The following is a 27,702-nucleotide window of genomic DNA, read 5'->3' on the forward strand; positions in this document are numbered from 1 at the left end:
AACGACCAAACAACCAGTAACCAGGAGGTCCTGGAGCACCTCTTGGGCCCTCCCTCCTCCACCCCCACCCAGGGGCACCGGCAGCATCAGCAAAGCGTCATGGGGTGCCGGCAGCATCCGCGGAGCGTGCGAGGTGTCGCCAGACAGCGGACATGACCCTCATGGTAGGCTAGGCCTAGGGGACCCTACATGCACACGATTTAATTGTGCGCTGGGCTTCTAGTATTTTCATAAAGCTATTTTTTAAAAACAAATGCCTACCAGAATAAATTATTGGATAGGTGGTGATTTCAAAAGGTGACTTCATTTACTATGGTGAAGAAGGGTAGAGTTTCTTGGGCATAAAAAAATCCAATTTGTTCATATTAAATTAGAGGTCTTTATTAATCCTAGAAAGAGGAAATGTTCGGTAGACAGTTAAAAATATGGTTCTGGAGTTCAGGTGATTTGTTATGGCTGCAGATTACAATTTGGGATTGAGAAGATGGTATTTAAAGACAAATAAAAAGAAAAAAAATTCTGGACAGACCTCTACATGAAATTTTTTTATGGAATGTGGCCATCTTCTATTTAGAAAAAATGTGGCCATTTGAGATTAACTGTGTAATAGTGGAAATAGTCTCACACTAACAAGTGTATTTCAGATGAAATTGTGAAGGTATTAACATTATTGGTGCTTTCTGTATCACACTATTGTCCAAGATTGAGAGGCCAGGGATTTATGCACCTTTTCTAGGAGGCTCGGGGTCACCAATGTAAACAGTAGCTTCTGCCAACTTCTGCCTACCTCCTGTCTAGTTACAGAGGCCAACATTCATCGTGACCTCTAGTTCTTGGGCAGCTAGTTGGGATCCATACAGCCTGAAGAGCTACTACTGTCCAGGAAACTACAAACTGCTGTATACAGACTGAAGAGGTTGATTTAGAAAAGCCTGGAAGCTCTTGTTTTTGAATTCTAAGATTAAGTCACTTCACAGCACTCAAATGTTTCTTTAATAAAAAGAATTCTGGAAGTAAACCTTGTAATTAGCAGCAACTAGCATCTTTAGCCACTAAGTCACACTAGAAATTAGGAAAGGATAGAATATGGCAAAGCAAAAAGCAATCAATCTAAATTTAAGCAACTAAAATTACTCCTGAGAAAGTAAGGAAAATAGAACAGCTTCTCTATGTTGATAGTGTCATTAACTGATGAGATAAACATTAAACTATGACAGAAAATGCAATACTTAAGAATGTGCCACATATAGCTTCGAATTTATTTGAAAGATGATTTTGTCTGGCTTTGGTCATAAAGTAAGACTAAGTCATAGTGTTGATTATAGATTTTTACTTTTTTTTCTGAGATATCAAGTAGAACGTTTGATTCTGACTTATATGAGTGTCATATTAGATTAATTCTGTGTGACTTGAAAATCTTTGTTAAAGAAAGGAAAGTACATTTGTTATTGATACCAACATGGACAAAAAGTAGAGAGTAATTAATTTTGCTGTTCTAGCAAAGTCCTGTGAAAGGATGCCAGTGCATACAAGACAAACTATTTCTGACGTTGAATGCTCTTCATAATAGTTTATAACCACAGCCACTGTAATTTGGGGTTATGTTTTCCCCCAAAGCCACAGACATTACAATCAGTGGTTATATTTTCTTTAAGAAATTTAGTATTGCTACCTGACCCTTCTTTTTATAAAGGAAATAGCATTTCTATTTTAGCTTAGCAGGCCAGATAGTTTCACAACACTGAAATAATTTTTCTGTGTTGACTTAGTTTGATTCATTGGTTTGTTTTAAATTTGTATTTATGAAATTTTGATAGTAACCTAGTTAATTATAGGCAAAATCTTAATTACCTTTTAATTGCCAAAAGTATTCTATCTAGGGACAAGAGAACAAATAGTTCATCAACTTACCTTTTCATCTCTTGAGATTTTTCCTTCTGTTATATTTCTCATTTCATTAGATGAGACATTATCTGCCAAGTTATCCAGTCCAGAGAACTGAAATTTCTCCTAGACTCTCTCTCTCATCCCTATTCTCATACCTTTTTAATCATTAAAACCTTGCCATTTTACTTGATAAATAATTCTTAAACATATACACTTCCTTCCTACCAGCTATCATGGTCTTAATTATGGTTCTTATTGCTTACCTTGGCCTCCTCATTGACTTCTTGGCTTCCAATTTTGTCCTTTTTCAATTTAGAATTAAAAAAATGGAAGTTGTTCTCCCACTTTAAACTCTCCAGCGCTGCTCTGTAGCTGATAGGATGACATTCAAGCTACTTAGCATGACCTGTACATCTTTCAGAGGATAAGATATAAATCTTTCAGTGGCCTGGTCCCACCACTCCAGCTCATCTTCTGCCACCCTGTTACACATTTCATGCTTTTAGTACCACACTGCAGGCACAATACCATGTTATTTCAGGTTGTTGGACTTTTAGTCATACTGTTCCTTCAGCCTAGGATGACATGTCTTTCCTAACTTTAAAAACCCACTCTTATTTAATAACTGGAGACCCGATGCATGAAATTTGTGCATTGGGGAGGGGATCCCCTCAGCCTGGCCTGCACCCTTTCCAATCTGGGACCCCTTGGAGGATGTCCGACTGCCTCTTCTAAGCCTGCAGGATCGAGCCTAAACCAGGAGTCGGACATCCCTTTCGCAATCTGGGACCTCTGGGACCACTGGCTCCTCACCTGCCTGCCTGCCTGATTGACCCTAACCACTCTGCCTGCCTGCCTGATCGCTCCTAACTGCTCCCCTGCTGGCCTGATTATCCCTAACCCCTCTGCCTGCCTACCTGATCGCTCCTAACTGCTCCCCTGCTGGCCTGATTATCCCTAACCGCTCTGCCTGCCTGCCTGATCGCCCCTAACTACCTCTGCTTCAGCCCCCGACACCTTGGCTTTGTCCGGAAGGACATCCTGGAAGATGTCCAATCTATCTGGTCTAATTAGCATATTACCCTTTTATTAGTATAGATTTAGCAAATTTTAATCCAGAAAATTTATATTCCACTTCTCAGATTAAATAACCAATTCTTTCTTCTTTGGTATTCAGTATATAACTGTACCACTGCCCAGCCGTATTATATTTAAAGGATCTGCTTGTGTCTCTTCCACTAGATTATCAGCACCTTAAAAGTAGGAACTGAGTCTTGAACAAACCACAATAGATTATAAAATGGTGCAAGATCAGCACTGTTTTAATGACATATTAATCTTTTAAAAATTGACTTGATCTTTGGCTCTTTTAGAGTTTTGGTTGCTTTGTTGGGTGAGCAAAAATAGTGCTCTGTGTTATCATCCCTTTATAAAAAAGTATTTTTTATTGGGTGCCAAACTGACATGATTATTATTGTTTTTTAATGAAATACGTAGAAAGTAATCCGCCAGCTTCAGAAGCATCTTTACTTTGAACAGCTAGTATGGGTTACTCTGAGGCCTGAGTGGCTGCCCGAGTCCCGGCGGGCGGTCCTTTCAGGTCGCAGTGAAGTGGTGCCCTGCCTCGCACTGGTCCCGTGGGAGAGCACGTCCGCTTCCGTGCACCATGTTTCCAGAGAGGCTTTTCCAAATCAGGGCGGGACTATTTTAGACATTTAATGGTGCCTTCCTAGCACCTATTCCTTTCTTCCCAAAGTGATACTTTGTATTTCTTAGCCATGTGGTTTGGATAGCTGAATAGGGACAGATTAGAAAAAGTAGGTGAAAAATGTTAACTCAGAACCATATGAAGCTATCAAATCACAAGTCCTCTAGCAAAAACTATATCATTTCTATACAGGATTGTGAAAAATGGATCAGGTGGGAGACTGAAGATGTATGTGTAGAGAATATAATTTCTGCTGTCATTTTTTTCACTTTCTAAGTATCCCTGTTCCTCTGTCATTATCAGTACATGGCAATGTCAACCTCCACAGATATACCCTCAGTTACTAACATCCTAAAAAATCTTACAAAAATTGTTATAATTTAATTGCCGAACATCCTCTTTCAGGAATAATTACTATAAAATCACTTTAAAATACATTTAAAATATTGCCACTTTTAAAACGTATAACGTTAGTTAAATAGCTTGACTGCTTTAAACCTCAGAGTATGCCTGCCTCTCAAAATGATTCTGAGAATTAACTAAAAATACACATAACTATTTTGTTAGCTTTAAATACCAAACATCATTGCTTATGTATATATTTTTAATACTCTTTATATTTTGCTTAAATGTACTATGTCTTTCACACAGATCTCTTTTAATTGACAGAATCTTTAATTGTCAGTATCATTAACAAGCTTATAATCCAGCGTAAGTTTATTTAACTTACTTAGTATAGTTCCTGGATCAGCATAGTGCCATGCACACTAAACCATGAGTGAATGGATGGTCACTTACCCAGTGAGTGAATGGATTTAACTTACCCAGCATAGTGCCATGCACACTAAACCATGAGTGAATGGATGGTCACTGTGATTACCTAAGACTGTGGTTTCTGACCTGCATCAAGGTGCCCTGTGACGCTGCAGTGAACTCTCAGGGGTGGTGTAGGTATTTTAAGTATTAGAGGGCAACACAGGAATACTTGAGATCTCATGGAAACCAGGTAAACTGCTATCTTGTCCATACTAATTTGTCTTATTTTGCTTTTTCTTATATCATAGTGAATCAGGGTTTGGTTTAGGGATTGCTGTGATAAAGAGCAAATACCATGCAAATGTCAGGAAATGAGATTGTTATTGTCTAGTTTTATGCCAAGATTTAAGAAGTTGTGTAGTGCCGGGTGTGGATAAATTCATGAATAAGTAACTGTGATTGAGGATTAAGTAAAAGTCTTTTTCTTTCAATTTTTGTGTATCTTAAATAGCTGCTACATTATGATCCAATTAATTAATAAATAGGAAAATTAGGTATTTGTTTTGGCCTGCAGGGCATCATAAAATATTACTCAGGCAGCAATGGAGCCATGAACTGAGAAAGTTTGGGAAGTTTTAACCTAGTGTGTTCTGGGGGACACAAGAAACAAGATATAGTCCTTACCTTTATCAGGTGTTCTGGGGGACACAAGAAACAAGATATAGTCCTTACCCTTAAGTAGATTTCCTTTGAATTGGGGAAACAAATCACTCATTCACTGAAGATAAATTATTTATTTATACTCTATAGCAGTTACTATGCTAGAGTCCTAGTCATAAATAATATGAGCTGTGATAAATATAATCCCTGACTTCAAAGGGATCTCAACCTGGTAAAATGGACAATTAAAGAGGTTATTAAATCTGAGTTATGGAGTGCTTTTAGAGATAGAATGTAGGTTGCTCTTTGAGCAGATACAAACAATAGTAGATCCACCCACACACACTGTGAGGAGGTGTGGAAGGTCTGGAACATTTCAGGGAAGGCTTCTAGAGTTGGTGATGCTCAAACTCCATTGTGCAGGAGGAGAAGGCTTAGTTATCAGAAGTGAAGGATGAGGGAAATCATTCCAAGTGGAGAGAGCATGGCATGTTCAGGGAACTGCATATTGAATAGTTACTATTTGCATGACAAAATGGTAGCTTCCCCAGAGATTACAAACATTAATGAGACTTTGCTGCTGTTTTCAGGATCTTACAATAGACTAGGAAATATGTCAGATCCATAAATTGTCCTAGTGTGAGGCAGAATGAGGTATGATAAAGCACATCTGGTTGAGGCATTGAAAACACAAAGGAGAAATGCACAGCAGTGGGTGGTGGATATCAATTTTATAGAAATTGAAAATGTCTCTTGGGAAAGGAATATAGAACAAAGATGGAATTTATGTGCCTGAACAGACTATGAGAACCTTAAAGTTATATAGTCAAACTCAGGTTTATTACTAGCAGAAATAGAATGCCACTGCAGACTTCACTGGCATAAGTGACAAGGGCTCAATATCTTTTATGGAAGATTACCTTGGCAGCCTTAAGTGCGACGAGTCTGAAGTTAAAAATACTCCTTGGAACTTGCTAGAATACTTGGCATGCAAAAAGTGGGCAGCTTAGCCTAAGTGATGGAAGTCTGAACATGGTGACTGGAAACAGGATATGAAATTAAACGTGTCTGAGGCATGAAATTTTAGTGACTGACAGAATTTATATAACCTTGTATCTGGGACAAACAACAAATAATTGATCATTTTCAGTGTGATCCTGTTCTAAGTAATAGTGACTAAGCAAAAATAACACATTTTACCAAACTGTCAATAACAAATATTTATTCTATTTATACTATATTTATGGAAAGCAGAATATTTAAGTATTTTCAGACTTCCTTTGGTTTGTCAGCTTTATAATTGTATACATTACTTCAAGCAGATGTGGTTGAAGGTCATTATATTCCATAGATACCTTAATATCTGTGTTTTACAAGTTTCAATGCAAGTTGTTTTTACCATACTACTACAGATTTTTACTGAATCCTTTGTGTAATGATATCATTGTTCCTATCCACAATAAAGTATCATGTGAGAGGAGAATAAAATATGTTGAATGATAAGAGGAACAAATGTATCATTATGTAGAAAATAAAAATTATATTTGTAGAACTTGTTTGAAGGGGAAAATATTTTTCATTTATAAATCTTTTTTGTAAGTAAGGAAGAAGACAGAGGCTGTAAAAATATAACCAGCTAAATTTTTAAGAAAACCAAAGATAATTTCTAGAAATGAAAGATATAATATTGGAATTTAAAACTTAATAAACAGAACTTCTTATTCTAGCCATCACAACATAACTTATGTAAGACTAATCCTTTCACACACACACACACACACACACACACACACACACACACACACACAAACTATAAAAGCTGTACCATGTATATAAAACAGCTTTATGAAAGCATTATAGAGCAACAAATGCAGATAGGATTGCAGGAACTTCGATACTAGAAAAATGAAAACGTTCAAGATGAACTTTACAATCAGGCTTTTAAAAGCATCTTCTATTTGGCCGCGTGTAGAATTAAAGTTTAAGCAGAAAACATCAGTTTTATAAAATTGACGAGGCAGAAGTTTAGGCCTACCAAGAGGCAGACTTTCAGAACAAATTCTAGAGCAACACAAATCACTGTTCAGATACATGCCCACCCCACAAGTTAGTGGCCAAATCTAAAGTAGCAGATGCAGAGGGAAGGCTCTTAAAAGCCATCAACAAGAAAAAAAGAACATTTGGGAAGCTAAAGAGCTGACCAGACGCTTTGGGGGAAGTAAAGTTGGAAGCTAAAGTGGAAGAGCTTTAGTAAATCAAGGGCTTTCATTTGAGAACCCCAAAGGGCTTTACTCTTCATAAAAAAAGTAAAGTATGAGCACTATACAAAAGAATATGTAAAAATGGCCAATAAGCATGTAAAAAGGTGCTCATATCAGTATTCTTCCAGGAAGTGTGAATTAAAACCCAGTTAGATACCAGTATATCTCTGCCCTGGGTATGAGTTTGATTCAAGGGACTGACTATACTTAATGTGGATGATGATGCTAAGGAGCAATTGGACCTCTCTTACATTCTTGGAGGAAGTGTAAATTTGCCTACCCATTTTTTAAAAAGTGTATGGCGGTATCTACTAATTGGCTCAACACATATATATTCTGATACCCCTCATTTCAACAATTATGTATATAGGCATATGTTTCAAATGTCGCAAATTCAGTTTCAGATGACCACAACAAAGCAAATATTGCAATAAAGTGAGTCACACATTTTTTGTTTTGCTAGTGCTCATGAAAGTTATGTTTATGCTATATTATAGTCTATTAAGTATATAATAGCATTATGTCTAAAAGCGATGTACATACCTTAATTAAAAAATACATTACTGCTAAAAAATATTAACCATCAGCTGAGCCTTCAGTGAACCTAATTGTTTTGCTGGGGGAGGGTCTTGCCTCAGTGTTGATGAAAATGCAGTATCTTTGAAGTGCAATAAATTGAAGCACAATAAAATAAGGTATGCCTGTACACTCAACAGAAGTGAATGCTTACATCTACTAAATGATGTATAAAGGAATGATAAAAAGTGCTTTATTCATCATAATACCAAATGGAAACATTCCAAATACTATTAATAGTAGAATGGATGAATAAGTTGTGATATATTCATACAAGGAACACTACACCAAAATAGAATAGACAAACTAATGATACACACTACAATATTGATGAATCTCAAAAATACTGTGATTCAATGTTTATGACCTTTAAAAACAGAAATAATCTATGGTGATATAGATCACAATAGTAGATATTTATGATAGGGAGAAGCATTAGGAAAATTCCTGAGGCCTAGAAATGTGCTCTTTCTCATTTGTATTGTGTCATGCACTTAAGGTTTGTGCATTTCACTATGTACAAAAAAATTTTAAAGCTAAACATAAAATAATTTCATCATTATTAAAATAGTTATTTAAAACTTGTAGCTCAGAAAATGGAGGCCAAATAGGCAGTAGTGTCATGTACCTTCTCCTAAGGCCAGACCAGAAAAACAACTAAATTGGAGAACATTCACCCTGAATTAACAAATTAGACACAACTGAGGAGACAATTTTCAATAAGGAAGGGCAGAGAACCCCTAGAGCAGTGATGGGCAACCTTTTGAGCTTGGTATGTCAAACTTCGCCAAAAAACTGAGCATAACTCGGGTAGTGTGTCACTTTGCGGAAAAAACATTATTTCGCGATATTTATAGTTTAAATAACATAAATGTTTCATCCTCGGCATGCAGCCGCCTCAGCGGCCGCGTGTCATCAGAAATGGCACTGACACGCGTGTCAGAGGTTCGCCATCACTGCCCTAGAGAATGCCGCTTGTCAGCCATAACCCACGTGGAACCACCATCGTGCCCCAGCAGTGAGTGGCACAGTACCTCCCGGCAAGCTCCTAGATGTCTGCAGGGAACATGTACCGCCAGAGTGAGCTTCTGCACCAGGCCTCCACACCAGCCCACTGGGACCAGTGTCCAATACCCTGCAGAGTGTGCAAGCCAGGGGGAACGTCCACCCTGGACCCCAGAATTGTGCTGCTATCCTGACTTAGCGCCACCTGGCACCTGCTCCACACCGAGCCCTGGGACCTGCTGCCAGAGCGACCTGCAGCAACCCAGAGCACGCCTTACTCTGGGCCACAGGAGAGCGGGGACTGTGCTACCCAGAGCAACTGGTGCCCACTGCACCCCAGCCTCCTGGACAGCCCTGCTGGGGTGACTCAGAGCAACCCACACCCGCTTCACCCATCCCCGGGAGGAATGGCCCAGAGCAACCCAGCACACACCTCACTCAAGGCCACAGGGGAGCTCTGACTTTTCGACCCAGAACAACCCACGCCTGCTCCACCCCGGCCCCCAGGACGGTCCTTCTAAGGCCATCCAGAGCAACCCAATATGCACCTCACTCCAGGAGACAGGAGAGCACTGACTGAGTGACCTAGGGCAACCTGGCCCCACTCCACACTAAGAAGGGGCAAACTGGAGTAACCCATTGTACATCTCACTGTGGGCTGCAAGAAAGTGAGGACTGTGTGACCCAGAGCAACCCGTGTCCACTCTATCCCAAGCCCAGGGTCTTGCTGCTGGGGCAACCTGGAGTAACCCCACTTGGACTACAGGAGAGCTCTGACTGTACGACCCAGAGCAACCTGTACCCGCACCTGATCTCTGGTCCCTGGGACAGTCCTGCAAGGGCTACCTGGAGCAACCCAGCACACACCTCACTCCAGGCCAAAGGACAGTACTGCCAGGGGCCACAGGACCATGTTGTGTGCTGCCAGAGGGACCTAGGGTGCCACCCTGGCACAGGTGCCAGGGCCACACAGTGAATTGCATGCCAGAGGTCTCTGGGTCCTCACAAGTAGTCACACATTTGAGGGACTGTGCATACACTCCCACCACCCTGAGCATCTCAAGCAGACAACTGAGGGACCAGATTCATGGGAGAAGGAGATACAATTCAGAGCAAAGACAATAAAGGCATGAGACTCAAGGCAGAACCAGCCTCTGGGTTTACAATTTCCAGACCATTGACCTGATAGGGTCTTTAAACTATGAAACCCCAAGCAGGGTGCTCAGGGCCAGAAAAAGACAGCAAAAAATGGGGAGACAAAGAAACAACCCCCCAAGGAAAGAAAAGGTGCAATCTCTAGAAAAGTAACTAAATGAAACAGAAGCCTGCAATATATCAGAAAAAGAATTCAGAGTAAGGGTCATACAGTTCATAAGCCGGATGGATGAGAAAATCAACTTATATAAGAATCAAGAAGAAATAAAAAATGATACAGCTACAATAAAAAACACAATGGAAGGTTTCAACAGTAGACTGAAATAAGCAGAGGACTGAATTAGTGAGTTGAAAGATAGGGCAGAAAAGCATACCCAATCTAAACAGCAATTGGAGAAAAAAATTATAAAGCCAGGAGGAGAGCCTAAAGGAGCTTTGGGACAACATGAAATGAAGTAACATACATATAACAGGTGTGCCAGAAGGACAAGAAAAGGAGCAAGGATTAGAAAATCTATTTGAAGAAATAATGACAGAAAACTTCCTTGATGTGGGGAAGAAAAAAATCACACAAGCACAGAGTCCCAAACAAGATGAAGCCAAAAAGACCCACACCAAGACATCTCGTGATTACAATAGAAAATGTTAACAACAGAGAATCATAAAGGCTGCAAGAGAGAGAAAAAAAGAGTTACCTACAAAGGATCTCCCATTAGAATATCAAATGATTTCTCAACAGAAACACATCAGGGCAGAAGGGAATGGAATGAAGTATACACATTGATGTAAAGCAAGGGACTGAATCTAAGGATTATGCATCAAGGCTGTCATTCAAAATTGAAGGGGAAATCAGGAGTTTCACAGGCAATAAAGGCTAAGGGAGTTTATCACTACCAAGCCAGCAATGCAAGAAATGCTGAAGGGACTGTTGTAAAAAGAAGTATAGAAAGGAAAGAAGGAACACAGGCATAAAGAATAAAAATGGCTACAAACAAGTACCTATCAATAATAACCTTAAAAGCAACTGGACTAAATGAACCAATCAAAAGACATAGAGTGGCTGAATGGATAAGAAAACTTGACCCATATATATGCTGTCTACAAGAGACCCACCTCAGAACAAGGGACTCACACAGACTGAAAGTGGAGGGATGGAAAAATATTTTCCAGGCATATGAAAATGAAAAAAGGTGAGGTACCAATACTTACATCTGATAGAATAGACCTCAAAGTGAAGGCCATAACAAGAGATAAGGAAGGCCACTTCATAATACTAAAGAGATCGATACAACAAGAGGATATAACTGTGGTAAACATATCTGCACCCAATGTAGAAGCACCCAAATACATAAAAAAACTAATGGAAGATATCAAGGGAAAGATAACAGCAATGCAATTATAGTAGGGGATTTTAATATTCCATTGACATCACTGGATAAATACTCTAGACAAAAAATCAGCAAAGAAACAGCAATCCTAAATGACTCATTAGATCAGATGGACTTAATCAACATCCTCAGAACATTTCACCCCAAAGCTACAGAATGTACATTCTTCTCAACTGCATATGGGACATTTTCAAAGATATACCACATATTGGAAAACAGGTAAAGTCTCTTCAAAATCATTAAGATTAAAATTCTATTAAGCCTCTTCTCAGGTCACAATGGCATAATATTATAAATAAACTACAATAAAAACAATAAAAAAATTCAAATACTTGAAGGCTAAATAGCATGTTATTATTAAACAATGATTAGGTTACCAAAGAGATCAAATAATAAATAAAATAAAACATCCTGGAATCAAATGATAATGAAAACAAAACAATACAAAACCTATGGGATACAGTAAAAGCAGTCCTGAGAGGGAAGTTCATAGCATTACAGGCATACCTCAAAAAACAAGAAAAATTGGTAATAAATTATCTAACTCTACAACATAAAGAATTAGAAAGAGAACAACAAGAAAAGCTCAGAGTGAGCACAAGGAAGGAGATAATAAAGACCAGAGGGGAAATAAATGACATAGAGACCTAAATAAATAAATAAATAAATAAATAAATAAATAAATAAATACAAAAGATTAAAAAAAAAAAAAAACAAGACCTGGTTTTTTGAAAGGCTAAACAAGATTGATGAACCTCTAGCCAGGCTCACCAAAAAGCCAAGGGAGAGGACCCAAATAAACAAAATCAGAAATGAAAGAGGCGAAATAACAACATACCTCACAGAAATAAAAAGGATCATAAAAAAATACTATGAACAACTCTATTCCAACAAACTGGTCAACCTAGAAGAAATGGACATATTTCTAGAAATATAGGACCTTCCAAAACTCAATCAGGAAGAATAAAAAAATCTGAATAATCCAATAACTACAGAGGAAAATGAATCAGTAATCAAAAAACTTCCAGGAAACAAAAGCACTGGGTCAGACAGCTTTACAGGGGAGTTCTACCAAACATTCAAAGAGGAACTAAAACCTATCCTCCTCAGACTATCTAACACCCTTTCTTGATAAAAACTCTCAGCAAAGTGGGAATAGACAGATCATAAAAGGTTTATATGACAAACCTACAGCCAACCTCATATTCAATGGGCAAAACTAAAACCATTTCCCCTACAAACGGGAACAAGACAGGGATGCCCACTCTCACCACTCCTGTTCAACATATTACTGGAAGTGCTAGCCATAGCGATCAGATAAGAAGAAGAAATAAAAGGCATCCAAATTGGAAAAGAAGTAAAACTGTCATTATTTGCAGATGACATGATATTGTACATAGAAAATCCTAAAGACTCCATCAAAAAATCACTAGATTTAGTAAATAAATTCTGCAATGTATCAGGATACAAAATTAACACCCAAAAATCTATGGCTTTTTTGTACACCAATAATGAACTCACAGAAAGAGAAACAAACAAACAAAAAAATCACCTTTACCATTGCACCAAAAAAATTAAGATACCTAGGAATAAACTTCACTAAGGAGGTAAAAGACCTGTAGTCCAAAAACTACCGGACAATGAAAAAGAGGTAGAGGAAGACATAAACAAATGGAAGATTATACCATGTTCATGGATTGGTAAAATCATTAAAATGTCCATATTGCCCAAAGCAATCTATAGATTTAATGCTATTCCCATTAAAATACCGACAGCATATTACACAGACTACCGGGGTCTTTCTCAGCATCTACTAAGGTTCAGGAATCTGGAAAAGGGGCTGTGCATAAATGAATGAAGAGGCTAGAGAAGAAATATGAATTTGGAAGGCATGGGGAAACTCAGTTCTAGTGACTAAGCTCTCTGAATGTCCGGACCCCTAGCTTTTTATTAACACATTTTGCCCTAAAGCAAAGCAGATATACATATCAAAGGTAAGGTTTGGTAAACAGTACAAGATTATCAGGTTAGGGGAACTGCCCTCAGCTGTCTGGCAGCAGGCAATAATATGTTGATCTTCAGCCCTGCTGAAGCCCCAAGTTCCATCAACCTTTTGATGAACTTCTTACATTTATGACCTGCTGGAATTAGCCTCCAGCATAACAACAGACCTAGAACAAAGTCTCCAAAAAATCATACGGAATTTAAAGACCACAGATAGCTGCAGCAATCTTGAGAAAAAAGAACAAAGTTGGAGGGATCACAATACCAGATATCAAGCTATATTACAAAGCCACTGTTCTCAGAACTGCCAGGTACTGACACAAGAACAGATATACAGACCCATGGAACAGAACAGAGAACCCAGAAATTGACCCAAGCCATTATGCTCAATTAATATTTGACAAAAGAGGCATGAGCACACATGGAGTCAAGACAGTCTCTTCAATAAATGGTGTTGGGAAAATTGGACAGATACATGCAAATAAACGAAACTAGACCACCAACTTACACCATACACCAGAATAAGCTGAAAATGGATAAAAGACTTAAACATAAGTCGGGAAACCATAAACTTAGAATTCATAGGCAGCAAAATATCAGACATATGTCATAGCAATATCCTTACCAATACAGCTCTAAGGGCAATGGGAACTAAGGAGAAAATAAACAAATGGGACTACATCAAAATAAAAAAGCTTCTGCACAGCAAAAGAATCCATCAACAAAACAACAAGAAAGCCCACTTCATGGGAGAACATATTTGCCAATGTTATCTCCGATAAGGGCCTAATCTACAAAATTTATAGGGAACTAAAACATCTTAACAAAAGGAAGATAATCTAATAAAAAGTGGGCAAATGATGTAAATAGACACTTTTCAAAAGCAGACGTCCAGAAGGCCAAGAGACTTATCAAAACATGCTCAAAGTCACTAATCATCCAAGAGATGCAAATCAAAATGACAATGAGGTACCATCTCACACCTGTCAGAATGGCTATCATTACAAATCAACAAACAGCAAGTGATGGCAATGATGTGGAGAAAAAGGAACCCTTGTGTACTGCTGGTGGGAAGGCAGACTGGTGCAGCCACTATGGAAAACAGTATCGAGTTTCCTCAAAAAATTAAAAATGGAACTCCCATTTGACCCAGTAATCTCACTTCTAGGAATATATTCCAAGAAATCAGAAACACCGATCAGAAAGGACATATGCACCCCTGTGTTCATAGCAGCACGATTTACAATAAGTTAGATTTGGAAACAGCCTAAGTGCCCATCAAGAGATGAGTGGATTAAAAAGCGGTAATACATCTACACAATGGAATACTATGCTGCTGTAAAAAAAAGAAGGAACTCATCATTTGCAACACATGGATGGACATGGACAGCATTAAGCTAAGCGAAAAATGCCAGTCGGAGAAAGATAAATATCACATGATCTCACTCATTTGTGGAATATAATGAAAAACATAAACTGATGAACAAAAATAGATCCAGAGACATAGAAGCATCAAACAGACTGTCAAACCTCTGAGGGAAGGACTTGTATGCATGCATGCATAAGTATTACCAATGGAAACAGACCCTAGGGAGGTAAGGGATGTGCTGGGGGATGGAAGTGGCCCGGGAGAGGTCAATGGGGGGAAAGGGAGACATGTAATACTATATGTAATACTTGAAACAATAAAAAATTTTAAAAAACCTTGTGAGAAGCATCTAAAGTGGTACTTCAGAGAAAATCATAGCCTTAAGTACCTATATTAGAAAATAGAAAAGCCTGGAAAATAATGGGCTAACATTTCCAATTTATTAAGGAAATTAGAAAAAAAGGATAGAATAATCCACAGAAATACAAAGGAATAATTACGGTTATGAAAGATATCTATGAAATAGATTGGAAAGTTTCAAAATACTGTACTTCATTTTTTAAAACATAAAATTCACAAATCTTTGACAAGATTGATGAAGAAAGAGGGATGTTATTAATACTATTAGAGGAATGACTAAAGGGGCCTAATGTAGATGCTATACAAATTTATAGTTACATAAGCAGTTTTGATAATAATACCAATCAATTGTAAAGCTTAGATGAAATGAAAAACTTGCAAGAAAAACATAAATCTCAAATTTGATGCAAGAAGAATTAGAAATGCTGAATACTTCTGTAGCTATAGAATAAACTATCTGTAGTTTAAAAACATTCATGCCTCTATAAAAAGTAAATGTAGATACTTCCTCTCCAGTAGATGGAACTTGATTTACCTCTCCTTGAGTATTTGCTGGACTTAGTTTGTTTCAAATTAATGTATTGTAGAAAGGGAAACTGTTAATTTTACACTAGAAAAATCTGGCAGGCACCACTTTAACAAAATGACCAATGTTAGCATCTCCTGTGATAAATTATGTTTAATGCCATGTACCACCTCATATGATATAGTGAGAAGCGTGTTTCATTTTTAGGATTCTTTGCCAAAATCCATACCCCAGTCTAATTATGAGGGGGAAAAGAGAGACAAATCCAAATTCTATCAAAAACCTGAAAAGCACTCTTCATAAGTATCAGTGTCATAATAAGGAAAGACTGAAAACTGTCACAGATTAGAGGAGACTAATGAGATATGACGTCTGAATACAATGTTTTCCCTAGATTAATCCTGGAACAGAAAAAGAAAAATATTAGGGAAAACTTTGTGAAATACAAATAAAATCTGTAGTCTCTTTAATATTATTTGATAATATTAAGGGAAGCTAGATTAAAGGTATCTGAGAACTCCTATACTATCTTTGCAAGTGTTCTATAAATATAAAATTGTTTCATAATAAAGTTTGATTTACTTTTTCTTAAACATATCTAGTTAAAAAGAGCAGATAGAATACTCATTTTTATCTACTCCCTTCTCAAACCCCACTAAAATAAAAATCTGAAATGGAACCCTAAGCTAGAACTGGAGACACCTGAGTATATCAATATACATTGTACAAACTCCAAAGGCTTCCTAGTTTGTGGCATCGGATACCTCTGGAAGTGAGAATGAAGATGAAGCTTCAAATGGAAGGAAAGTTTAAACATCTGTTTAATAAGTGGTTAGATCCCCACTCATTTTTTCCAATCCTGGCAGAATACTGCGATTCTCTGGGAACAAAAATAAAATGCGGAATCTCTGGACCAGGGATCACTAGGCACAGTTGAAGGCAAAGGTGCTATAATGAAATAGCATTGGGAGGAGAGCAAGGTGAAAAGTTTTATGCTGCTTGTTGAGAACCTTAGCTATTTTCCCCATCCCACCTCTCAGAGTGCTGACAACCAGACAGGAAATTGGAAGATTCTTTTCTGAGGAATCTAGACAGCTCAAGAAAAAAGACCTAAACATATTATCAAAATTGCCCCAAGGAAACAACCCAGCCAGATTACTCTGCTGTTGAGATCACAGTCCATAAAACACAGCTGCAAGCACAGAGATGTTACTCAGCACTTTCGGGCTCTACTCTTTAACCATGAGCAAGTAGTCAAGTAGAACAGTCACGTTCTTATGAAAAGCAGAAAATAAAACAGATGCTGTGGAGATATGAAACGTTAAAAAAATTATCATTAATTTCCTCAGAGGTAAGAGAAGATTTTACATCTATGAATCAGGAAAGGGATGCTATTTTTAAGTCAAATGAAAACATTAGAAATTTAAAATATGGTAGAAAGTTAAAAACTAAAACAATAATCAGAAGATAAAGTTAAAGAAGTCTTCCAGAGAAAAGGATGTAAAAATACAAAGAAATGGAAAACAGGAGTGTAAAGATCAGAAAAGTAGGCACTTGACTCAGGTGGTTGATTAGCTGAATAATAGGATTTGGGGAACTAAAACATTAAATAGAATGCAGAAATAACTTATAATCATTATTACTATTACTATTAAAGTAAAATCTCCCAGAATTGAAGGACATGAGCTTTAGGGTTATAAGATAAGGATTTCTAGATAGGCCTACAACTAGGTTTGTCATGAATATTTTGAGAAAGAGGGCTAAGTACATAAATGTTCTCATAGAAGAAAAAGTTATGCAAGTGATAAGGAAATCAGAATGTAATCAGACTCAACAACCTTTAAAACTGCAGAAATTTCCAAGCTGGAAATCCACACTTAACCGAACTATAAATCAAATGCGAGAGTAGAATAAAGGCATTTTTCAGACCAAGTATATATTAAAACTTTACTTCCCATGTGCCTTTTCTTAAAAATATGGAGGGACATTCTTTATCAAAACAAAGGAATAAGCCAAAAAAGAAGAATCCCATGGTGTTTAGAAAACTGGAGGGAGTATTTAAGAGAGGTATAGTGAATGAATACCCAGAGGTATGCATGAGGGAGATCCCAAAATAGACAGCTATATAACAGCTAGAGAACAACAAATCCAGTTTGGAGATACGTCTCCAAGAAGATAAACATAATAGAATTTCTGATATCTTTGAAAATATTGAGTAGATATTTAGACAATTAGAATTTGGAAATCAATTGATAGCACACATTTGCTCAGGCCAATATAAATGTGGCTTTAGTAACACTGTATCATTTCTGAACCCAAATCTTAAGAGACCTTACATTCTTTTGCTCTTTTGCAATTCTGTCCAGCAACTATGTGAAAAATCCTGAGCTAGTCTGCTGGAGAACGGGAGACCACAGGAAGGAGAAACAGGCTATTCTGTCTGATTCCATTCTAGTAATAGTAGCCAAATGAACCCCAGCTCTCATTAAGATCCTTGAGTGAAAGAAATAGACTTACAGGTCTAGGAAGTGCAGAGTCTCAAACAAGAGGAACCCAAAGAGGCCCACACCAAGACACATCATAATTAACATGCCAAGGTTTAAAGACAAAGAGAGAATCTTAAAAGCAGCAAAAGCAGTTACCTACAAGGGAACGCCCATACAACTGTCAGCTGATTTCTCAGTAGAAACTTTGCAGGCCAGAAAGGAGGGGCAAGAAATGCTCAAAGTGATGAATAGCAAGAACCTACAACCAGTAACCTTGTATCTGGGACAAACAACCAATATTAGTCTATCCAGCAAAGCTATCATTTAGAATTGAAGGTCAGATAAATAGCTTCACAGGCAAGAAAAAGCTAATGGAGTTCACCACCACCAAACCAGTATTACATGCAATGTTGAAGAATATTCTTTAAGAGGAAAAAGAAGAAAAAGAAAAAATATGAATAACAAAATGGTAATAAATATATATCTATTAAAACAAATGAACAAGAAATCTAATGAACAAAATAAACTGGCGAATAAAATAGAATCAGCGGCATGGAAACATGGAATAGACTGACAAATCTCAGAGGGAAAGGGGGGCGGGGTGGGAAGAGATTAACCAGAGATCTTATATGTATACTAGAGGCCCTATAAAGCAGTTGGACTACTTGTAATTCCAATACTCATTTTCTAAGGTGCACTTACACAACTATGTGAAATTTTTTATATAATACACAATTAGATAATATGAATACTGTGTATAGAAACAAAAAATTACTAAAGCACACAGTTGCCCTAGAAAATGGATTACAGTCTACAATGGATTATAGTCTACAGACCAGAATTGAGTTGATTGCTGAGATTAGGTCTTTAAATAATTTGTGTTTACAGTCCTTAACTAAATAAAAACAAGTAACCACCAACCATTTATTTGGTCAGGATCATGTGATTATTGAAATGCATGGTAGATTTAATGGTTACTAAAGCCTAACTATACTTTAAGCAATAAAGAGAAATTAAGAAATTGCCGAAACCGGTTTGGCTCAGTGGATAGAGCGTCGGCCTGCGGACTCAGGGGTACCAGGTTCGATTCCGGTCAAGGGCATGTACCTTGGTTGCGGGCACATCCCCAGTGGGGGGTGTGCAGGAGGCAGCTGATCGATGTTTCTCTCTCATCGATGTTTCTAACTCTATGTCCCTCTCTCTTCCTCTCTGTAAAAAATCAATAAAATATATTTAAAAAAAAAAAGAAATCTTGTAAGCTTTTAGCCCTAAGTGACATTTAGCATAACTTGTTTAATTGTAACAGTATAGAAACTGATTCCAGTCATTTACTTTTTAAAAAGTTAGTATGTAAAACTTTTCCATACTTAAAACTAGCTATATAATAATTTTTAATATTTTCTTTTATTAATAAATCTTTATAGTTCAAAGTATTACATATGTCCCTTTTTTCTCCCCATTGACCTCCCTCTAGCCCGCCCCCACCCCCAGCCCCAGGCCTTCACCACTCTATTATCTGTATCCATGGATATGCATATATACATGTTAGAGGCCAGATCCACGAAATTCGTGCAAGGAGCTCGGCCCTCGCAGCTGCAGCGGCTTGCCTCAGCCCTCACAGCCCCAGCTTTGTCCGGAAGGTGGTCCGGAAGGACGTCCAGCTGTCTGGTCTAATTAGCATATTATGCTTTTATTATTATAGATAAGGTCTTTGGTTGATTACCTCCCACTATATGATTTCTTACATATATTTTTAGAAAAAAAAATTAGTATATGTTTAGAAATGTAACTAAACATTTTAATAAATAAACCATAAAATATATGCAAATGGATGTTTTTCCCTCCAAACTACTTTAGAGCAGTGCTTCTTAACTGGTGGTGATCTCGTGAGTAAATGCCAAATATGCTATTTAGCACAAGGCACCCCACCTCCAGCCCCAACAAAGAATTGTCAGTAGTGCTGAGATTGAGAAACCTTTCCTTAGATAATATACCACGTTCCAATATACCAATGGTGTGGCATTACTAAAATACTCTGAAATATAGTCTTTCAAAATTTCCTATTTGAATATGCTCATGTGTCAAATCTTCATTCCTTGTGAGGTATATTTTATTTTGGACTAATTAAGACTCATTGGGACAATATAGCTCATTCATGAAATTCAGTAAAGCATGCAGACAGATATTCACAGGCACTTGTATAAATGTGCACAAAATTATTTATCTCCAATCCAGAATTTGGTTTAATTTAGAAAATGGAAGGCTTTTCCAGCCTTGGCTAGTGTGGTTCAGTTGGTTGGGTGTTGTCCTGTGCACTGAAAGGTTGCTGGCTCAATTCCACATGCCTACGTTGTGGTTTAGATCCCCAGTAAGGGACATGGCAGGAGGCAGTAGATCTTGCATTAATGTTTCTCTCATCTTTCTCTCTCCCTTTCCCTTCCTCTTTCTAAAAATCAAAGAAAAAATATTTTAAAAAAGAAAAGAAAATGGAAGACTTAAACTTTCCTTTTGTATCCTATATAATAAAACCGGTTGCTATGATGTGCACTGACCACCAGGGGGCAGACACTCAATCCAGGAGCTGCCCCCTGGTTGTCAGTGCACTCCCAAAGGAGGTGCTCTGCTCAGCCAGAAGCCTGGCTCACAGTTGGCGAGCGCAGCGGCAGTGGCGGGAGCCTCTCCTGCCACTGCTGCAGGCAGGCGATAGGAATGAGGGGTCCGGACTGCGAGATGGATGTCTGACTGCTGGCGTAGGCGGACATCACCAGAGGCGTCCTGGACTGTGAGAGGGTTCAGACCGAGCTGAGGACCCCCCATCCCCCAGTGCACAAATGTCGTGCACCGGGCCTCTAATATTTAAAGGAATTTATTTATTGACAAGTACTCTTTAAGAACAGACTTCAAAAACTTGACTCTCACCTAACACCCATTTGAGAGAAGCGAATCAAGAACAACTTTCTTTGTAAATGGTTATTTGTCAACTCAGAAATTAGGAAAGGAAGATCTAAAAAATGTGACAGATGAGCATGTAGCAGAAACTCTCACCCACCCCAAAAATGTCAGTTTGAAGAATATATTAGTAAATATTTCATATTTTTTCTGGATGTATTCTTTTTATTTAAATTAAGCATTTGCTGTCCTAGCTAGTTTGGTTCAGTGGATAGAGCATCAGCCTGCGGACTGAAGGGTCCTGGGTTCGATTCTGGTCAAGGGCATATGCCTGGGTTGTGGGCTCGATCCCCAGTAGGGGATGTGCAGAAGGCAACCAATCAATCATTCTCTCTCATCATTGATGTTTCTATCTCTCCCTCTCCCTTTCTTCTCTGAAATCAACAAAAATATATATTTAAAAATAAATAAAAATAAATTGAGCATTGCTTTGACATTTAATAGAGGACAGATCTTTTATTTTCAAACTAGGGGCCCAGTGTAGGAATTCACGCACCTTGAAAGGAACTGTGGGCTGTGAGGCTGCAGTGGGCACAGGGGCAGTCTCGGCCCATCATTTGCGCCCCCGCCTGGCATCTTCCGCTGCGGCCCCTGGTCCCCTGTCTGCTGGCAGCCCCACTCCCGCTGCCGCCACTCCCACACGCTAATGGTGCCGGCCCCGCTTGCACCCGCTGACAGTGTGGAGTGATTGGGGTCAGCGCCAGCAGCAGGTGCAAGTGGGGCCAGTGCTGGCAGCAGGTGCAAGCGGTGGCTTCAGTGCCAGCAGCAGGTGCGAGCAGGACTGGCACCTGCAGCAGTTGCAAGCACCAGGTGGGACTGCAGCGTATGGGAGCAAAGAATTTTCAGTAACCACTAGAGGCTCGCCCCGATGACAGCAACTGGTGCCCCGCCTTGGTCTGGCACCCCCACTCACCTACTCCACCATCCCACCACGGCCAACGACCGCCATGTTCTGTGCATGCCCGCTGGTGGTCAGCACACGTCATAGCGACCAGTTGGTTGTCCCACCATTTGATCTATTTGCAATTAGAGTTTTATATATATAGACTAGCATTCCCGTTGCAGGAAAAATCCTGCAATAGGGTTTCCTGCTGCACTCTACCCCACCCTGCCTGCTCTCCTCCATTGTCCCCCGCCCCGCGATCTCCGCCAGCCCCCGTGCTTTTCTAACTTCTCCGCCAGCCTGCTCTCCTTACTTCTTCCCTGGCCCCGCCTCCGCTCCTCCCTTCTCCCCCGGCCCGCCTTCTCTGCCAGCCCGCCTGCTTTTCCCTTCTCCCCCGGCCCCGCCTCCGCTCCTCCCTTCTCCCCTGGCCCCGCCTCTGCTCCTCCCTTCTCCCCCGGCCCCGCCCCTCCCCCCCCCCCCGCCCCGGCCCCTCCTGCTCAACTTCCTTCTCCCCCGGCCCCGCCTCCGCTCCTCCCTTCTCTCCCGGCCCCGCCCCTTCTCCCCCGGCCCCGCCTGCTCAACTTCCTTCTCCCCCGGCCCCGTCTCCGCTCCTCCCTTCTCCTCCCCCCACCGCCGCTTGCTTGCTTCTCTGCAGCTTTGCTCCCTTCTGCAGCTCTTGGCTTCTTTCTAAGCTGTCGTGATATGCAAATTAGCCGCCATCTTTGTTTTGATAATTTGCATATTCGTCCTGATTGGTTGGTGGGCGTGGCTTGGCTGGTGGGCGTGGCTTGGCTGGTGGGCGTGGCTTGGGCGTAGCAAATGTGTGGTCAATTTGCATATTTGTCTATTATTAGATTAGATAATCCAAGTCTACAATCCTTACCTGCAGTTCTAAAATTCTAAACATTCTGAAAACTAAGGATTTTTGTAACTCAGCTATTGGCAGAAACCTGACCTGAACTGATGTGAAGCTATTTATATTTTTAATTTACCCACATAGTGTGAATATTCATTTCAGAACTATTAATGTGATGTTATTTGAGGGCCTTATTAATATATGCAATATTATTTGCCTTATAAAAATCTGAAAATTTTTAAGTTCCAAATTATCAACTATGAAACCAACAGGAATTTTAATTGTAGATGCTTTTAAGTAATCCTACTTGTTCTCATTTATTTCTTTTAAAAATTACTGTAGTTTTTCATCCTTTTAAAAATAATTATGGAAGCAGCTGAGTGTTTTATCATTTATCAGTGGAACTAAAGCATGTTGAAAATAAAATACTAATTTTTAAAGTCACCATTAAAGGGATTTTCAGATTGTTTTACTCAATTAGGAAAGAAATCAGCAAAATTAAGGTGATAGCAATATTAAAAGTGGGAAGAAGACATGATCAAGCAAATGATGAGATAATGTATATATTTCCAGTAGTGCTATGAAAATGTTGAATATCACATGATAATCTTTTTATAATGCAGAATGAAATTAGATATCATTCTTCCTCAAAATCTGGTAAGCCAAAATGTAACCAAGGATACAAAAAAAAACACAGCCATTTTCATGGCCTTCTTATGGAAAAATTTTTAAACAAAATGTCAAAAGCTGTGACAGCTATTATATCCTATAGCCAAAATGATTCTACTTCTTGAAGTGATCCTAAGAAAATATATGGCATGCATTGCAAAGATAAATATATGAATGCTCATCACTGCTTTATTCTATTAAAAAACAACCAAAATATCCATGAGTAACAATTGGTAAAATAAATTATATATCCCTGAAATGGAATATACACTGAGTGGCCAGATTATTATGATCTCTGAATGCATAATCATCTGGCCACTCAGTGTACATATATATACACATATATATATTAGAGGTCTGGTGCATGAATTCGTGCATGGGTGGGGTCTGGCCAGTCTGGCCAGGGGGAGGGGACATAGGCAGTTGGCCGACCTGCCTGCTGGTCGAACTCCTGGTCGAGGGGACAATTTGCATATTAGCCTTTTATTATATATGATATACACTGAGTGGCCAGATTATTATGCATTCAGAGGTCATAATAATCTGGCCATTCGGTGTACATCATATTATCAAAGAATATATACTGGCTTAAAAATATTCAAAATCTATTTTAACTGAAAAATGCCAGTTTTAACTGTAGAAAATAGTATTTACACTTTGCACCCCATCCTTTTTTACCCAACTATGAGGTGTATATGTGTGTTTTGTGTCCATATTTTTCTGTACTTTCAAATTTTCTACAGTAAATATATTCAGAATAGGAAATTGTTAATATTTTATATTTTCTAAGTTATATATACATGTCTAAAATTAATTGGAAAAACTACAAAATGAAGGAAATGTTACTGAGAAATTTTAAGACATTTTGTCATTGATTGCCTTTCCAAAAAAAAAAACAAACAAGGATGCTACCTATATAGGTAAATAGAAGTTAAGGAAGTTTGTTTTGTGACATTTATCCAATCATGAAACAATATTTTAGCAGAAAATATTACCACTGTTTGAGAAGTATTATTTTTTTTTTTCAAAATTTTAGCCTTTTTTCTCCTTTTCTGAAATTCTGAAATCTGGTGGGTACCTGATTATTATTTCAGTAAAATGGGGTGTACAATTTTCTCCCTAGATTTCTCATTTCAAATATTAGCACAGAGGGTGGAATTTTTACCTCTTATTCATGGTGTCCAGCTCTCAACATCTTAACCTGGCAGGAGGACCAAACGAGCTGTAAATCTTACCACCCAGACCACACTTGATTATTGTATGATGGGAAAATTAAACGTGAATAAAACAGCTAGAGCATTAGGGTGTTCTTGGAAGAATAAACACAAGTTGGAAGTCTTATGTGGATAGTGCAAAGTACAGGAAGGCAATCAATCATGTAAACATCAAATGAAAGGTTGGTAAGGAAGCCATTGGAGTCTGTCAGGCGCTCCCTGCAATAAATGGCTCATTCCATTTCTTTCCCTTTCACTCAGTTTAGAAAAGTGCATTCTGTGGAATCTCTAACAGATCTCAAAATATTTTGTCAGTTCTTAGTCCTATTTAAAGACACATTTTGCGCAGAATGAGCTCAAACCATTGAAGAGGATTTTTAGTTGGTATAAAATGGACACAAATTTTGTCATAGTGCATACTTCCATGACTTGTTTTCCTCCTCCCACAAACAGGAAACAGTTAAGGCTGCAATAATGGAGGAGCAAAAGCGCAGTGAAAAGGCTGTGGAAGAGGCAGTAAAAAGATCACGAGATGAATTAATCGAGTACATAAAAGAACAGAAAAGGGTAAGTTTCTCCTGAAAGGTTCTGATTTGTGCTTTCATAAACAGAAGCAGGCGCTTCTATACATATTTAAAATGTCCTTTGTCGTGTAATTTAGGAATATCTATCTATGATTATTTTCTGATACAATGATATATTCTAATAGTTATATCTATAGACATAAATCCCATCTGTCAACAAAAAAGCAACACAATAATTTCTTGCCCCCATTTTAACTTTACACTCATGAGGAAAGATGGAAGTTTTAGATTATTTTTTAAGGTAACATCCCATATAACAAAGAGGTAATATTCAAATTGAACATCACTCCAACAAACAAGATGGCCATCCCCATGTGGACACAAGATGGCCACCACAAGATGGCCAGCAGGGGAGGGCAGTTGTGGGAAATCAGGACAGCAAAGGAGGGCAGTTGGGGGGGACCAGCCCTGCAGGGGAGGGCAGTTAGGGGCAACCAGGCCTGCAGGGGAAGGCAGTTGGGGGCAACCAGGCTGGCAGGGGAGGGCAGTTGCAGGGGACCAGGCCTGCAGGGGAGGGCAGTTAGGGGGTACCAGGCCTGCAGGGGAGGGTAGTTGGGGGCAATCAGGCCAGCAGGGGAGTGGTTAGAGGGTGATTAGGCTAGCAGGCAGAAGCAGTTAGGGGCAATCAGGCAAGCAGGCAGGCAAGTGGTTGGGAGCCAGCAGTCCTGGATTGTGAGAGGGATGTCCGACTCCCTGTTTAGGCCTGTTCTCAGTGGGATCGGGCCTAAACGGGCAGTCGGACATCCCTTGATTGGAAAGGGTGCAGGCTATGCTGAGTAACACCCTCCCCACCCCCATGCACGAATTTCATATACCGGGCCTCTAGTTGGTATATAACATTACATAAATTTTACGTGTAAAATATTGCAATTCAATATATCTATATACTACGAGTTCACGACCAGAAGTCTAATTTCCATCCATGACCATAAAATTGACCCCCTTTATCCATTTCACCCTCCTTCCACCCCTCTTTCCCACTAGGAACCACCAATCTGTTGTCTGCCTCTCCATTTGTCTTATTTTGTTTTGATTTTCTCTTTCCACATAAGTGAAATCATATGGTATTTGAATTTATCTGAATTATTTTACTTAGCATAGTACCTTCAAGGTTCATCTATGTTGATGCAAATGGCAAGACTTTATTATTGCTCAGTAGTATTCCATTGTTTATACAGTTGACCTTTGAACAGTCACTTAACATTCTGCACAAAAATTTGTGTATAATTTCTGACTCCCTAAAACCTATCTGCTAATATCCTATTATTGACTGAAAGCCTTACTGATTACATAAATAGTTGTTCAAACACATTGCATATGTTATATGTATTATATACTATATTCTTACAATAAAGTAAGTTAAAGAAAATAAAATGTTATTAGGAAAATCATAAGGAAGAGAAAATTCATTTATAGTATTGACTGAAAAAGATTAGTGTACAAGTGGACACAAGCAATTCAAACCTGTGGTACTCTCAACAGTCAGCTATGAATATTACTTCTTTATCTACTAACTCATCATTGGACACTTAGATTGTTTCTGTATCTTGGTTATTATAAACTAGAGGCCCAATGCATGAAGATTCATGCAAGAATGGGCCTTCCTTCCCCTGGCTGCTGGCACCGCCTTCGCTCCAGCCCGGAGCCACCTTTCCGCCTTCCCACACTGCCCAGAGGCCCCGAGCGGCTGGGGCAGTAGGTGTCTGCATATGCAAATTAACCCACACCTTTGTTGCATTAATTTGCATACTCACTCCTGATTGGCTGGTGGGCGTCGCGAAAGTATGGTCAGTTTGCATCTTTCTCTCTTATTAGTGTAGATAGTGCTGCAAGGAACATAGGGGTTCATACATCTTTTTGAATTAGTGGATTTTTTTCCCCAGAAGCAGAATACTTGGATCATATGGTAGTTCTTTTCTTATTCTTTTGTGGAATCTTCATAGTGTTTTCCATAGTGGCTGTAGTAATTTACATTCCTACCAACAGTGTATGAGGGTTTCCTTTTTTTCACATCTTCTCCAACACTTTTTATTTCCTGTCTTTAATGAGAGCAGTTCTTACAGGTGTGAGAGGATATCTAATTGAGGTTTTGATTTGCATTTCCCCAGTATTAGTGATGTTGAACATCTTTTCATGTGTCTGTTAGCCATCAGTACATCAGTACATTCAGATTTTGTACCCATTTTTTAATTGGATTGTTTGTTTTGTTGTTGAGTTGTATGAATTCTTTGTATAGTTTGTATATTAACCCCTTTTCAGATGTACAATTTTCAAATATATTTTTCCATTCACTAGGTTTCCTATCATTTTGTTGATGCTTTCCTTTGCTTGTTATTTTGATGTAGTCCCATTTGTTTATTTTTGCTTATGATTCCCTTGCTGTTGGAGTCAAATCTACAAATAACA

The 27,702-nt window shown here is 38.7% G+C and overlaps 1 protein-coding gene across 3 annotated transcripts in view; it reads left to right on the plus strand.

Annotated features, from left to right (window-relative positions):
* Positions 1–27,702, plus strand: part of CCDC91 (coiled-coil domain containing 91) — a 294,238-nt gene that overhangs the window by 219,573 nt on the left and 46,963 nt on the right. For all 3 annotated transcript variants that reach the window (XM_079775599.1, XM_079775598.1, XM_079775600.1), the window contains one exon: positions 25,166–25,279. In XM_079775599.1, coding sequence (XP_079631725.1) covers positions 25,166–25,279 — 114 coding nt within the window. The remainder of the gene's footprint in view (positions 1–25,165; positions 25,280–27,702) is intronic.

The sequence above is a fragment of the Cnephaeus nilssonii genome, assembly GCF_951640355.1.
Source record: "Cnephaeus nilssonii genome assembly, chromosome: 6".
NCBI lineage: Eukaryota > Metazoa > Chordata > Mammalia > Chiroptera > Vespertilionidae > Cnephaeus > Cnephaeus nilssonii.